Source organism: Papio anubis, chromosome 10 (assembly GCF_008728515.1).
Source record: "Papio anubis isolate 15944 chromosome 10, Panubis1.0, whole genome shotgun sequence".
NCBI lineage: Eukaryota > Metazoa > Chordata > Mammalia > Primates > Cercopithecidae > Papio > Papio anubis.
Genome location: NC_044985.1, coordinates 3,612,632 through 3,626,530, shown reverse-complemented (window position 1 = coordinate 3,626,530; position 13,899 = coordinate 3,612,632). Strand labels below are relative to the sequence as shown.

Below are 13,899 nucleotides of genomic sequence, written 5' to 3'. Positions count from 1 at the left end.
GTCACGAGACTGGATAGGTTACCTGAGAGCAGGTTATTATAAAAGCAAATTCACCTTTGTAAACTCTCTTGCTTTTTATATCACCTTGTGGTTCTGACAATGTCTGGGCTTTTGCCACTAGGGAGCAGTATGAGGCCCTCAACAGATGCAGCTGCCCAATTTGGACTTCCCAGCCACTAGAACTGTGAGCCAAATAAACCTCTCTTCTTTATAAATTACCCAAGAATTCAGATATAGCATCACAAAATGGACTCAGACACTGGTGTAAGCATCAGATACTCCACAAACGTTCTGTCACAAACACAACAACAGTCCCTGCCTTCATACACACCACAGATAACTGTTGAGCATCTACCAGGTGGAGGCACCACCCTCAGTGCAGGCATACAGCAGAGAACTCAAATGGGCCTGGAGTGACCTGGTGATTCAGGTTCAAACAGTTCCATCCCAGTCAGTGACCAACCAGAACCTGGTTCCTGGGCTGTGCACCCCTGCTAAGAGTCATTGGTTGCACCACACTGCTCCTGTCCACTTGGGCCCATTCACAGAGCTGCTCACACCTGAACAAAGGATGCAGCTTGGGCCAAGGTGCTGCTAGGCATGGAGAGTTCTCCTGTCTGACCTCAGATTCTTGTCCTCTGTTCACAGGGCCTGATCCAGGGGTGACCTCCGCCTCCACCACAATGGACATTACCACCATTGACGGTGAGCTCTCATCGCACAGCCCCACCACAATGTACACTTCTATCACTGCAGGTGAGCTGTCATCACAGAGCCCTTCAAGCAGCCAGGGTGGGGCACCTTGGTGAAAACATCCAGGGAGAACTGACCTAAGGACTTGGGCAGGGGTGGCTGTGGCCATTTTTCCTCTCCTTAGGAGGTGGTTTTGAATGTGAAATGGAGGAGTCTAGCCCTGGGTGAATATATATACATATGTACATCATACATATCTGTGTATATATTTATCAGCCTTCCTCACGGCTATTGACTCACAGGAACTCAGGGGCTGAAGAGACAGCAGTTTTGGTGAGGGAGGTTGAGGGTGGAGGTGGGATGAGGGTAGACGGACCAGGCTACTTAGACTTCTCCACCATCTCCCTCATCGCACATTATTTTCTGCCCTGGGTCCATGCCCCCCAACTCTCCATCCTCAAGGAAACTTGAGCCTGCCTTTGCCTTGCTTTGAACCATGAGCAAGTGGATCCCCACGGGTCACGAGAACAACCAAGTTTGGGAGGTGCTGTGTGCTCTGTGACCTTCTTGAGATCCACACTTCTCAGTAGCTTATTAATAACTCAGGAAATATCTACAATTTAAAAAGAAAGAAAAAGCAGCGGCAGGAAGTAACCAAAGACACCTGTTGGACTCTGTGTACCCTGGCATTCTCCAACTCATTGCACTGCTGGGCGTTTTTCTTCTTAGGTGGTATTATTAACATTATGCAGACACAAGTGTTCCCCTGAAGGCTGTAGGAAGTTTAGGAAATTGTTCTATAAAGGTGGGACTTGGGAGCAGTTTCAGACTTTCCATATTCTTCAGCAGTCCCTCCCCAAGGCCTCCAAATAAACCTGCATTCTAAGAAGAGACACAGGCTTGTTCTGCAGCTTCAAAGTAAATGCCCAAACTCAAAACAGCCCTGCCCTATGAGACTGCTGCCCCATCACTCTCAAGGCCCTGAGTGATCTGACCCCTCCTCAGCCGCCTCACACTGTACTTCCCCATCCCTCTGGAGTCCCAGCAGAAGTGAGGGGTGACTGCTCCCCCACCCCCACATAACCAGCACCTTGTCATCTTCTGCATTACCCTCTCCCACTTCAGTCCTTTGTGTGGCCAAGTCCTGCTCCTCCTGCAGATTGGCTGCAGTCCTCACTCCCCAGGAGGGAATGGGAGCAGGGTAGGGTGAGGAGCAGCCATCAGGCCATTGAAAAACACAAACCACACAACCTGTCCCAAGCACAGTTAATGGCCTCATCTTTTCCCCCTGTATAGTGTACATAGAGCAACCAGCTCTGCCCTGTTTCCTGGGGCTTTCACGGTTTTAGAATGGAGGAGCTCCAAGCAAGGTTCTAGCAACTGTTGCAAGGACTGAGTTAAAATGCATTATATGTTGAGACCAGCACCTGGCACCTAGTAGGCAATTATTAATTGTTTTAAAGGAACAGGAAATAACAGTCCCTTCTAACCCTGTTTCTGTTGGACAAACTGTCAAAAGACATGCTGGAAAATTTCTGAGGGCAGTTCTGGATATTTGACCTTCAATAACCATCTATGCCTACTTAAGCAAGGTGTTATTCTTTCTTTCTGAACTTTGAGGTACTTGGTGATTAGAAAAGTCTAGAAGCCCACCACTAAATCCATTTATTTATATATGCATGCATTTACTTATGCATTCAGTGAACATTTATTGAGTACCTACTAGGTGCTAGATACTAAATTGGAGGCTGCACTTGTTTACACTGTATAATAGAGTCCAGCACCCACTTGAAGTTGCTATGGTCCTGCTTCAGGTCTTACTACTGAGAAGCACTGTGAATGCTGGACCCTCCACCCTACCTGGTTCCTGGCTCCCCTGGCCCTGACTCCTGGTGTGTTCACTGGGTCCCTTTGCTGACTCGATGCCTTGTTTTACCTTCCTCCCCACTTTCACACCTATCTAGGCCTACCTGCTTCCTAGTGTGAACCCCTAGCAAGGAGTCTGTTTTCTCCTTACCCACTATGACTCCTGACACCAGCAGCTGGTTTCTTATAAGAAAGAGGCATCTGGCAGCTGCACTGGGGAGAATGACCTCACAGCACTATAATTAAAGTGATTTTCTGAGTGGAAATGACTATTATGAAGCATCCTTCTCTGTTTTATTATGCAGAGCCATTGTAATGGGAACATGGGATTTCCTATGTTAACACTGATATTTCTGAGATCCAATAAATCCTCCTTCACAATCATCTCCCAGAAGACATACGGCATTCTGTGCAGCAGCTCTAGGAAACATGCAGTCTCCAATGTCCTACACATCCCAGCCCTCTTTGGCCAGGCCATTAAGCTGTGAAAAAATGCACACAGTAACTTGGATAGTGTCATACAGTGGTCCTTCCCACAGGAGAGTCAATAGAAAGACCTATGAGGGGGCTTCAGGAACGACTCCTCAGACAGGAGCTCTGGGAAGGGCTTCCCCAAGAGAGAACGTGTACTGCAGAGGCAAGAGTACCAGCTAAGTCCCTGGACCTGACACTGGAACAGCTGTGTGATTCATGGCACATCACATCCTGGAGCCTTGGTGTTCTTTTTCCTGTGACATGGGCCAACACCACCAGGCACCTCACAGGATGGCTGTGAAGACTGCATGATACAGTAGATAGAAGACAGCTAAAGCAACACCTGATGCTATGGTTTGGATGTGGTTTGACCCTGCAAAAGCGTCATGTTGAAATTTGATTCCCAATGTGGCAGTGATGGGAGGTGGGACCTGGTGGGAGATATTTGAGTCATAGGGACAGATCCCTCATGCATAGATTATACTCCCTTGAGGAAGGAAGGGAGTTCTTTCTGTCATGAGACTGGATTAGTTACCTGAGATCAGGTTGTTATAAAACCAAATTCAGCTTTCTAAACTCTCTTGCTTTCTGTATCACCTGTGGTCTCTTTGCAAATGTCTGCTCCCCTTCTGCTTTTTGCCACGAGGGGGAGCAGTATGAGGCCCTTACCAGATGCAGCTGCCCAATTTGGACTTCCCAGCCACTAGAACTGTGAGCCAAATAAACCTCTATTCTTTATAAATTACCCAAGTATTCCGCTATAGCAACACAAAGTGGACTGAGACCCCTGGTGTAAGCATCAGATACTCCACAAACATTCTGTTGTATACATAACAAGAGTCCCTGCCTTCATACACACCACAGATAACTGTTGAGCATCTACCAGGTGCAGGCACCACCCTCAGTGCAGGCATACAGCAGAGAACTCGAATGGGCCTGGAGTGCCCTGAGTTCCATCCCAGACCAGGCAGAACCTGGTTCCTGGTCTGTGCACCCCTGCTAGGATTCGGTGGGTGCACCACACTGGTCCTGTCTACTCGGTCCCATTCACAGAGCTGCTCACACCTGAGCAAAGGATGCGGCTTGGGACAAGATGCTGCTAGGCATGGAGAATCTTCCTGTCTGACCTTAGATTCTTGTCCTCTGTTCACAGGGCCTTATCCAGGGGTGACCCACGCCCTCACCACAACGGACATTGCCATCATTGCAGGTGAGCTATCGTCACAGAGCCCTTCAAGCAGCCAGGGTGGGGGGCCTTGGTGAAAACATCCAGGTAAAACTGACCTAAGGACTTGAGCAGGGGTGGCTGTGGCCATTTTTTCTCTCCTTCAGAGGTGGTTTTGTATGTGAAATGGAGGAGTCTAGTCCTGGGTAAATATACATACATACGTACATGGTACATATCTGTATATATATTTATCATCCTTCCTCAGGGCTGTTGACTCACAGGAACTCAGGGGCTGGAGAGACAGCAGCTTTGGTGAGGGAGGTTGAGGGTGGAGGTGGGATGAGGGTAGATGGACCAGGCTACTTAGACTTCTCCACCATCTCCCTCATCGCACATTATTTTCTGCCCTGGGTCCATGTACCCCAACCCTCCATCCTCAAGGAAACTTGAGCCTGCCTTTGCCTTGCTTTGAACCATGAGCAAGTGGATCCCCGTGGGTCATGGCTGTGACTGCAAACCATGTTTCAAAAACAATCAAGTTTGGGAGGTGCTGTGCACTCTGTGACCTTCTTTCAGATCCACACTTCTCAGCAGTTTATTAATAACTCAGGAAACATGTACAATTTAAAAAGAAAGAAAAAGCAGCAGCAGCAAGCAGTCAAAGACACCCGTTGGACTCTGTGTACCCTGGCATTCTCCAATTCATTGCACCACTGAGCTTTTTTTTTTTTTTTTTTCTTTTTTTGAGACAAAGTCTCGCTCTGTCCCCCAGGCTGGAGTGCAGTGGTGCTATCTCGGCTCACTGCAAGCTCCGCCTCCCGGGTTCACGCCATTCTCCTGCCTCAGCCTCCTGAGTAGCTGGGACTACAGGCGCCGCCACTATGCCCGGCTAATTAGATGGTGTTATTAACATTATGCAGACACAAGTGTTCCCCTGAAGGCTGTAGGAAGTTTAGGAAATTGTTCTATAAAGGTGGGACTTCAGAGCAGTTGCAGACTTTCCATGTTCTTCAGCAGTCCCTCCCCAAGGCCTCCAAAGAAACCTGCATTCTAAGAAAAGTCAGAGACCTATTCTGCAATTTAAAAGTAAATACCCAAACTCAAAACAGCCCTGCCCCGTGAGACTGCTGCCCCATCAGTCTCAAGGCCCTGAGTGATCTGACCCCTCCTCAGCCGCCTCACACCTGTGCCCCAACCTCTAGGTCCAGCAGAAGTGAGGGGTGGCTGCTCCCACCCACACATAGCCAGCACCTTGCATCCTCTGTGTTGCCTCTCCCCTTCCAGTCTTTGTGTGTGGTCCTCTCCTCCTGCAGATTGGCTGCAGTCCTCACTCCCCAGGAGGGAATGGGAGCAGGGTAGGGTGAGGAGCAGCCATCAGGCCATTGAAAAACACAAACCATACAACCTGTCCCAAGCACAGTTGTAGCCCTCCATCTTTTTCCCTGTAGAGTGTGTACAGGCAATAACTCTGCCCTGTTTTCTGGGACTTTCCTGGTTTTATAATTAAAAATATCCAAACAAAGTTCAGTCCTGGGGTATGATTCTAGACTGTCTGCAGAATGCTTAGTAGCAGAATTGTGGGGAAGAAAAAGAGGAGGGAGGGAAGGAAGGAGACGAGAGAAGGGGAGAGGAGGATCATTTTAGGAAGGCACAGGTTACAGGGCCAGCACACAACAGGCTGGTGAAGCATTGGGAAGGAATGAACTGGCCTGTCTGGCGTTGGCACAGTTGTCTCCGATGTACAATCATTCAACTTATGAGTTCTTGAGTTTGCAATGGCATGAACGCAAACGCATTCAGTAGGAACCATACTTTGAATTTTGAACTTAGACCATTTCCCAGGCTGGCAATATATAGTATGATGCACTACATTATAAAATATGGGTCAGATGATTTTGCACAACTTTAGATTAATGTAAGTGTTCTGAGCCTGCTTAAGGTAGGCTAGGCCAGGCTTTGATGCTCAGTAGGTTTGGAGTATTAAATGTAATTTTCGTTTACAGTATTTTTAACTTATTATGGGCTTACAGGAACCTGGCCCCCATCATAAATCAAGGAGCACCTGTTTTGGTTGTGGCAGCATATCTGTCCTCACACAACCCCTGTGGGTCTTGACCCCCATCCCAGATCCCAGGGCCTCTGCCTCAGACTGACCCTTGCACCTCTTCCCACCTGCAGGCGTGATTGCTGTTGTGGTCATCGTCCTAGTCTGCCTCCTCTTCGTCTTGCTGCACTACATGTACCGGCACAAGGGCACGTACCACACCAATGAGGCCAAGGGCACGGAGTTTGCTGAGAGTGCAGATGCAGCCCTGCAGGGCGACCCTGCCCTCCAAGATGCTGGTGACAATAGCAGAAAGGAGTACTTTATTTGAGGGACAACAGACTTCACTTCCCTGAATGCCTCCTCCAGCTCCATCGGGAAAAACATACCCCATCGCCCAGCAGCACCCCTACTGATACCACCAGGCAGAGAGAGACAGCACTTGCTCCTTCCCGAGATAAGCACCTGGAAACACTAGGTACCTGCCCAGGGAGGAACGGAGGAGGACTCGCGCTGCAAGAGGCCTCTCCCAGGGACCCAGGGAGGCGGTGGCCACCCCAGAGGTCACCCTTTGCTTCGCGGAGGTGGGAGAAAATCTGGGCACACGGGGCCCCCTGGGTAGTGCAGGACGGTATCAGCTCACTGGCAAGAAAGTCCTTGTTGAGGGAGAGGGGGTGCCAGGGTACCCAGGGGCTGGGGAAGCAAGGAAATAAGTCATCTGTGTGCTGACTGGGGATAATGGCATCAAATGTCAGTCCTTGACATTTGGGGGGAACAGCAGGTGCCGGAGCTAAAAGGTACCTTTGTCTCCCATTGATCCAGCTCAAAACGATTGGAAATAAATTTGAAATGTAACTGAGCATTCAGAGTCCAACAGTATTACCGTAGTTGTCTGGGGAAAGATAAACGTCACCCAGGGCTTGCTTTTCACCTGTGCAATGTTATGTTCTCTGACGGGGCCTGGACAGTTCGTTTCTGGCTCCTGTCGGGGCCAGTTCTCAGAGAGCACAGCCAGTACAGGCGGCTCCCAAGCCTGCCAAGGGAGGAAGGACAGTGAGCAGCTTTCCTTTCCCTACAGGAGCACCAGCTGCATGAAACAAAAGGAAGGGTGCAATGTCCCTCTAGAAATAGCCTGTCCCAGCAGCCAGGGCACCGGCTGAAGTGTTGATTTTCCAAGGTGCAGTATGAGAACAAATGGACCTGATCCAAAAATATGAGTGAATCTCGTCCTTCCAGTCACAGTGACCATGATACCCGGTGGTGCAGAGCTCTACTCCCTGGCTTTGGGTCCCAGCTCCCCTTTCCTGGTCCCAGGACCTTGAACAACTTGGTTGACCCCTCTGGCCTCCGTGTTCTCCTCCCTTATGTGGAAATGTTGCTGATAATGGCACCTCTGTTGTGCCTGACTCCAAGCGTTGAGGGTCAAGTGCTCAGACCTCCCTATCTTCCAGCGTCAACAACTGCGTGCAGTGGTAAACAAACATTCCACATTGCACTACTTCTGCACACTTCCTAAGGAGTAGCCATAATTCAAAATAACAGAGTAACAGAAAGAGATGAACTGGTTAACCAACCCCTTCCAGGCGAGTTTTTCCAAGATTCCCAACAGCTCAGCTGTCACTCCAAGGACCAGCAGCTGTGAGGTTAAAGACTGCACGCCAGGTGCTGGGGTCACCTAGGTACTCCCTGGGGCTGCGGCTTCTTGAGGCTGCACCATCTCCACCTGGGGGTTGGCAGAAAGGTCCCAAAGATCTCTCTGGGAGGATTATGGGGATGCGAGCTCAGTGGGAGGTCCACCTGCCAGAGGAGCTGGCAGTCCTGAGGCCGTGGTGGGGGAGATGAGCTGGGAGCTCACAGAAGCAGTGACGGCAGAAGCCTGGTCCAAAAGTGAGAACTTTCCCTGGTGACCCAAGCTCGCAGGCCTTCATCTATGAAACAAAGGGCTTGACTGTATCTGCATGGCCAACACTGATCTTCAGAACAGCAGCGTGGCAAAGATGGCAATAAACAGTCCCAACAAATATGCGCAAGTCAGTTTAGAAGACGATGTATCGTGCAAAGTGAAAGCAGCGCAGGTTCCTCAGCATCTTCACTGGCCCAGTGTGGATGCTGGCTCTGGTGGGAGGGGAGCAGTAGACACAACCTTTCCCAGGTGTGTTGAGCCAAAGACCCCATTTGCCCACAGGATACCTGCTAGGAGCTCATGGACAAGTGGTCCTCGGAGCACATTTTGGAAACACTCAGGTAAACGGTTTCTAACATCCCTTCCTGTGGCAATGCCATTTCAGGTTTTTGAGCACCCATATCTTCCAGGTTTGGGAGCACAGATCACTGTCCGGTGAGCACAGAGGAGGCACCAGAACCTACACACAGACATGCGTTGGGGTGAAAAGTCTCTAGAAGAGGATGAACCTGGGGCTCTCCAGGCCTCCTAGACAGCAGGTGCCTATGTGGGGGAAGGATGACGGTAACTCATTCCTTTCTCCCTCACTGGGCCCAGGAGCTGTCTATACTAAGCTTGACTCCCTGGCCACTCACCTCCCCTTCCTCACCTCCTTTTATCCTCACTCTTTTGCCTGCAGTGTCCTGGAAAACAATTGAAACACAGTCTGCTCCCAGTCCACTGGGTCCCCAGACCCAGCCAGAATCAGGCTCAGTAGCAGTAGTGATGACACGGAAGTTGCAGAGCTGGGCTGTCCCAGGTGGCTTAGCTCGGATGCCACAAGGAGGGAGCTGTCACAGGCTAACTGCAGAGGCCAGACGGCCACACCAGAGAGCAGGACAACTTAAAGAGATAACGCACACACACACAGAGAGAGTGCACACCAGTGGACACTGGTGGGCAATTAATAATGCTCTCTTAGATTAGGGACCAGGTTTTTAAATCTTTGATCCTTCCTCCAGCAATGCACTAAGTCATTCTGCAGCATGCCTGCAACCAATGTTGGTTGCGGTAAATAATGCACAAATTTGCACATACCGAAGAGTCAGAAAAAACTGTTAAGAAGGAAGAAAGAGGAGAGGAAAGGAAGAGAGGGGATGGGGCAGAGAAGGGCTGGAGGAAGAAGGAAAGGCACAGAGCTCTGTCTGTAGAAAATCCCAGCTTCTTTGCACATAAGCCTCCTTTAATCCTCGAAATAATCCTGGCAAGTGGATATCCTTATCCTCCCTTTAGATCTGTAGAAATTGAGGCTCAGAAGGGTCAATGAGCTTTGCTGGAGGTCTCACAGCTGCTAATGGCAGAGGAGCCATTTAACTCAGGCCTGTCTGGCCTCCCTTCAGCAGGTTGAGATGAGTCAGCAGGAGCTCCCCAGGGAGCAGAGCAGGTGGCATCAAGACTCATGGATGCTGGCATGACTCACCAGTGCTGGGATCAGAGAATCCTCAGCCAGGTCTCTGCCACCCAGTGGCCCTGAACAGTGATGGCCTAGGCACCTCTGCCAGCATCCCCATCCCCAGTCAGAGCTGGCCTGGTTGAGAGGTCCCTCCTCGTGCTGGGGAGAGATGATGCAGTGGAGCCTGCTTTTGGTGGGACGATTAGCTTATAGAGATAGCAAGTGCTGCCAGCCCGGTCACACCTCATCCACACTTCCAGCACCCAGGACACTTGCACCTGGGCCACTCTTATGAAAAGGAAAGTGATCATCTAGATTACATCAAGCCAAAGCTTCCCTACCAACCTTTCTTAGATGATTTGTGCTTCTTCAAAGTGCTCATTCCCAAACTAAGAGTATTTAGTGATTAAATTTCAGATCCAGAGACAGATAGGTAATATATATGTGTGTGTGTCTGAGTATACTGCTGTAATCCACAAACATTTATTAGGTACCATGTAAGTTTTGGAATTACATAGCTGAATATAGCAGCCTCTGCCTTCAGGGGTCCATGGCTTAGGGGAGAAGATAAACATGTAAATGTATATAAGCCCTAAAGTATTATGGATGCTGAGAGAGTAGTGATACAAATCAATTTAAAACACTAAGGAGATTAGAGATCAGTTCCAACTTGCGAGTGAGATGGACTTAGGAAAGGCTTTAGAGAGGAAGGGAGGCTTGGGCCAGTTACACGGTATATAAGGGCTTGACCATAGAGCGGCTTTGGTCCCAAGCTAAGAAATTTGGATTCTGTTGCATAGGTAATAAAGAGTCACTGAAGGAATAGGTCAGTCTCTATCATACGGATAAGATAATGATCAAATTAAACAAGACAAAAGATAAAAATGCACCATGGAAATTCACAAAGGGGCTTCAAAAGGTCTAGCAAGGCTCAGACCCTGCCCGAGGAGCTGGAGGCCTCCCCACCCTGGGGCTCACCCGCTGCTCCAGCTGCCCCATTGTTTAGTCTGAGTTTCACATGACTCGGCCCATCCTGCCTGGAGAGAGATGGATTTCATCCATTCCCCAGGAGAGGCAGCAGGAGGTCAAGGCTTTGAGCCAACTGTTACGTAAATATTAAAGAGAATTTTCTCTTCTTTTTTAATGGAAGGAACTCCCCTTCATGATTTTATCTTTTTGTCCTCCCTGGAGAGAAGCTGCTCAATTGTTTTCATTCTTTACCTAAATATTTTTATCATCGTAGCAACGGGAATGATTTAGGGGCCAACAGGATTTTAACTGGCTCAGTGCCACAAGTGGAACTACAGGCATTTTAATGTTTGCAATTTAGCATGTCAGCACGATGTTATGAAAAGAGAGTGGCTCTGGAATTGGACAGACTTGGACAAAAATCTTATCTCAGACACTTAACTAGCTCTGTGTGACCTAGGAAGTTACTTAATTTTCCGTGCTCCAGGATCCTTACCAGTAACATGATGGCCAAAATATTTGCATTTTCATGTTTTGAATAGTAATTTAAATGAGGATATAAGCTTGCCAAGAACTGTGAAGGGTCTGAGGTTTTGCCCTGCTTTTAAGTGAGCAATTTGGCCTACACCAGTTTCATAGATGCTGACATAGATGAGATTCCTGGGTCAGAGACAAAGGCATGTACAGCCCAGCAAGCAGTATGACATCAGCATATTTGAATGACATCTCCTCATCTCCAAGTTACATCTCCAAGTTACATAGGACGTTTATCCATATGGTGGGTTGAGTTCCAGAAGAGAAACCTTGAACCAAGAAAATGAGAATCTCATAATGGGCAGTAAAATGCCTGCCTTTTGCACTGGATGGAGCTACTATTTGGTCTTCCAAGTCTGTTTAACACACAAACAGCCTGGAAAACGTAGTCAAGAACACAGTGCAGTTCCTGCCTCACTCAACAGATGTGAAAAATGCAAGAGACCCTTGGAGAATTGTCTGCCAACAAGGTAGGCACTGCCTAACATCATGCCTGGTACCTGTGAGTACTCAATAAATACATGTTGAATGAACAACGCAATGCACTAAATAACAGGGCTCATAGTGAGTCGAGATTGTGCCACTGCACTCCAGCCTGGGTGACAGAGCGAGACTCCGTCTCAAAAAAAAAAAGTAGAAAACTTTTCTTCTCCATCCTCTGGCCAGTGTATGAGAGATCTCACTGTAGGCTTGTCTTTTTTATTGGTTTGCTATGACAGGAACACATAGAGGCATACAGCTGCGAGAATGTCTTGGTTCATGGGTGGATCCATAAATCCAGAGCCCTGGCAAGAAGGTTGGGTGGAGTTCGCCAGCCTCTATTCTAAGATCATCCTGTAATCAAGAGGTCTCTTGCCAACATTATAGACCTCCAAAGCTGATGTTAAGATATGCAGATCTCCTAGTCGTTTTAGAACCAAATACATTACATTAGCCACCTTTTATTTTTTAAGTAGCTGAAATTATTATCATTTTTTCTCTCTCAAAAAGTACTTAGAAACAAGTTCTATATACAGCTCTCTCAAGATAAAGCATCCTGTGGGCTTACTGAGATGCCCTAAGTCAGTCAGGTCACTCCTTTCTCTAGGGAAGGACCTTTTTTTTTTTTTTTTTTTTTGAGATGGAGTTTTGCTCTCATTGCCCAGGCTGGAGTGCAATGATGCAACCTCGGTTCATGGCAACCTCCGCCTCCCAGATTCAAGCAATTTTCCTGCCTCAGCTTCCCAAGTAACTGGGATTACAGGCACCCACCACCACGCCCAGCTAATTTTTTTGTATTTTTAGTAGAGAAGGGGTTTCACCATGTTGGCCAGGCTGGCCTTGAACTCCTGACCTCAGGTGATTTGCCCATCTCGGCCTCCCAAAGTGCTGGGATTACAGGCGTGAGCCACCGCGCCTGGCTCGGGAAGGACCATCTCGTTCATAGCTGCAGTACACGGACATTGTCTTCTTAAGGTAACAAATGGAGGTGTTACGGTGAAAGGATGGTAGACATCCAGACCTCAGCTCTCAGGCAGAGATAACACCGCTAATTCTTTCATTCAGGACACAAACGTTCTCTGCATTGACGCTACAGGAGGTGCAATGCCAGAGACTTGGAGCTGAGCAAGGCCTTGCTGGCTCCCTGGAGGACACTGGCTGCAATAAGAGATGTGTCAAAATAGTTCAAGCTGCAAGGGGTCCATCATAGAGGACGAAATGGACTGAGGAGAAGTCAAGGGAGGATTGTTGGAGGGAGAATTCTGAGACGGGTTTTGAAGGAGCTATCTAGGTGAGCAGACGACAAATGCAGAGAAATCGAGGTGATATTGGAACCTGCAAGTATGCAGTTCTTCCTGCAGCTTCAGGCATGTATGGAAGTAACTGAGGATGACTCCAGACCCAGAGACCGCAAAGAACCAGGTAATGAGGGGGCTGGCCACTGTGCCGTAATTGAAGGTGGTAAGAGCCCTTTACAGGAGGAAAGTGGGAGGAGATATGGTCAGATTTGCAAATCACGTTGCACCCAATGTTGAGAGGAATTAGAAGTTGTACTCTGGGGACGAAGACAGCCTAGAAATTACTGAGGCCCGAACAGGGAAAAGCACCTTATGAGAGCTCTCTCAGGATGGAGACAAAATCCTCTTTTTTTTTCTTTTTTATAAAAATATGGAACGCTTCATGAATGCGCATGTTATCCGTGGACAGGGGCCATGCTAATCTTCTCTGTATCATTCCAATTTTAGCATATGTGCTGCCTAAGTGAGCACCAAAATCCTCTTTTAACACAATTGTGAATCGATATGACCCTGAATTGGTTATGAAACACCTTGTGTACAGAATACAATAGCCCCTAGAGTGAAAGATCAAACCAGACCTGTTCGGTTGGTGGATGAAGACCGTCCATCTGCCTTTGTAACTAAAATCTCTACGGAATAAACCAAGTTTTTAAGTATCACAGAGACACATCTGCAGCTCCTCCTCAGCAAAAGATACCTAACTAGGATCCCAGGGAGAAAAGGAAAGCAAAGGATTCAGAAGGGCTACCCCATGAGGCCTGGCCTCTATGCCTCTGGGAGGCCAGGGGAAGGCTATTCCACCCAGGCTTTTGACCTGAGTCAGAAATTCTACCCTACAAGTTTTCTTCTTTGGGATGAGTATTAGAAAGCTCTCTGCCAAGTACGTCCCTCCAGGTGGAGAGGAAGCAAGGAGAATAGTGAGAAGGCCTACCACCTTCCCTCTTCATCCGGAGACAGGAGAGCAGAAAGGGATGCCGAGGCATGTGTGTGGAGTGTGTGGTGGGAGGGACACAGGAGGGAAGAAAACATAGAGGATTC

The 13,899-nt window shown here is 48.4% G+C and overlaps 1 protein-coding gene and 1 non-coding gene across 5 annotated transcripts in view; one reads left to right on the top strand and one right to left on the bottom strand.

Moving 5' to 3' along the window:
- Nucleotides 1-7,105, top strand: part of GYPC (glycophorin C (Gerbich blood group)) — a 40,811-nt gene extending 33,706 nt beyond the window's left edge. For 2 of the 4 annotated variants that reach the window (XM_021923482.1, XM_021923481.2), the window contains 3 exons: nucleotides 649-705; nucleotides 4,187-4,243; nucleotides 6,380-7,105. In XM_021923482.1, coding sequence (XP_021779174.1) covers nucleotides 649-705; nucleotides 4,187-4,243; nucleotides 6,380-6,576 — 311 coding nt within the window. In that variant the 3' untranslated portion in view covers nucleotides 6,577-7,105. Of the gene's footprint in view, nucleotides 1-648; nucleotides 757-4,186; nucleotides 4,244-6,379 lie in introns of all 4 variants that reach the window. The other 2 variants (XM_009185090.1, XM_021923479.2) reach the window with 1 other exon arrangement.
- Nucleotides 7,106-13,225: 6,120 nt separating this feature from the next.
- LOC116269369 lies at nucleotides 13,226-13,332 on the bottom strand. The gene has a single exon (XR_004176830.1). It is a non-coding gene; the product is annotated as a U6 spliceosomal RNA (small nuclear RNA).
- Between the last annotated feature and the right edge of the window lie 567 nt (nucleotides 13,333-13,899).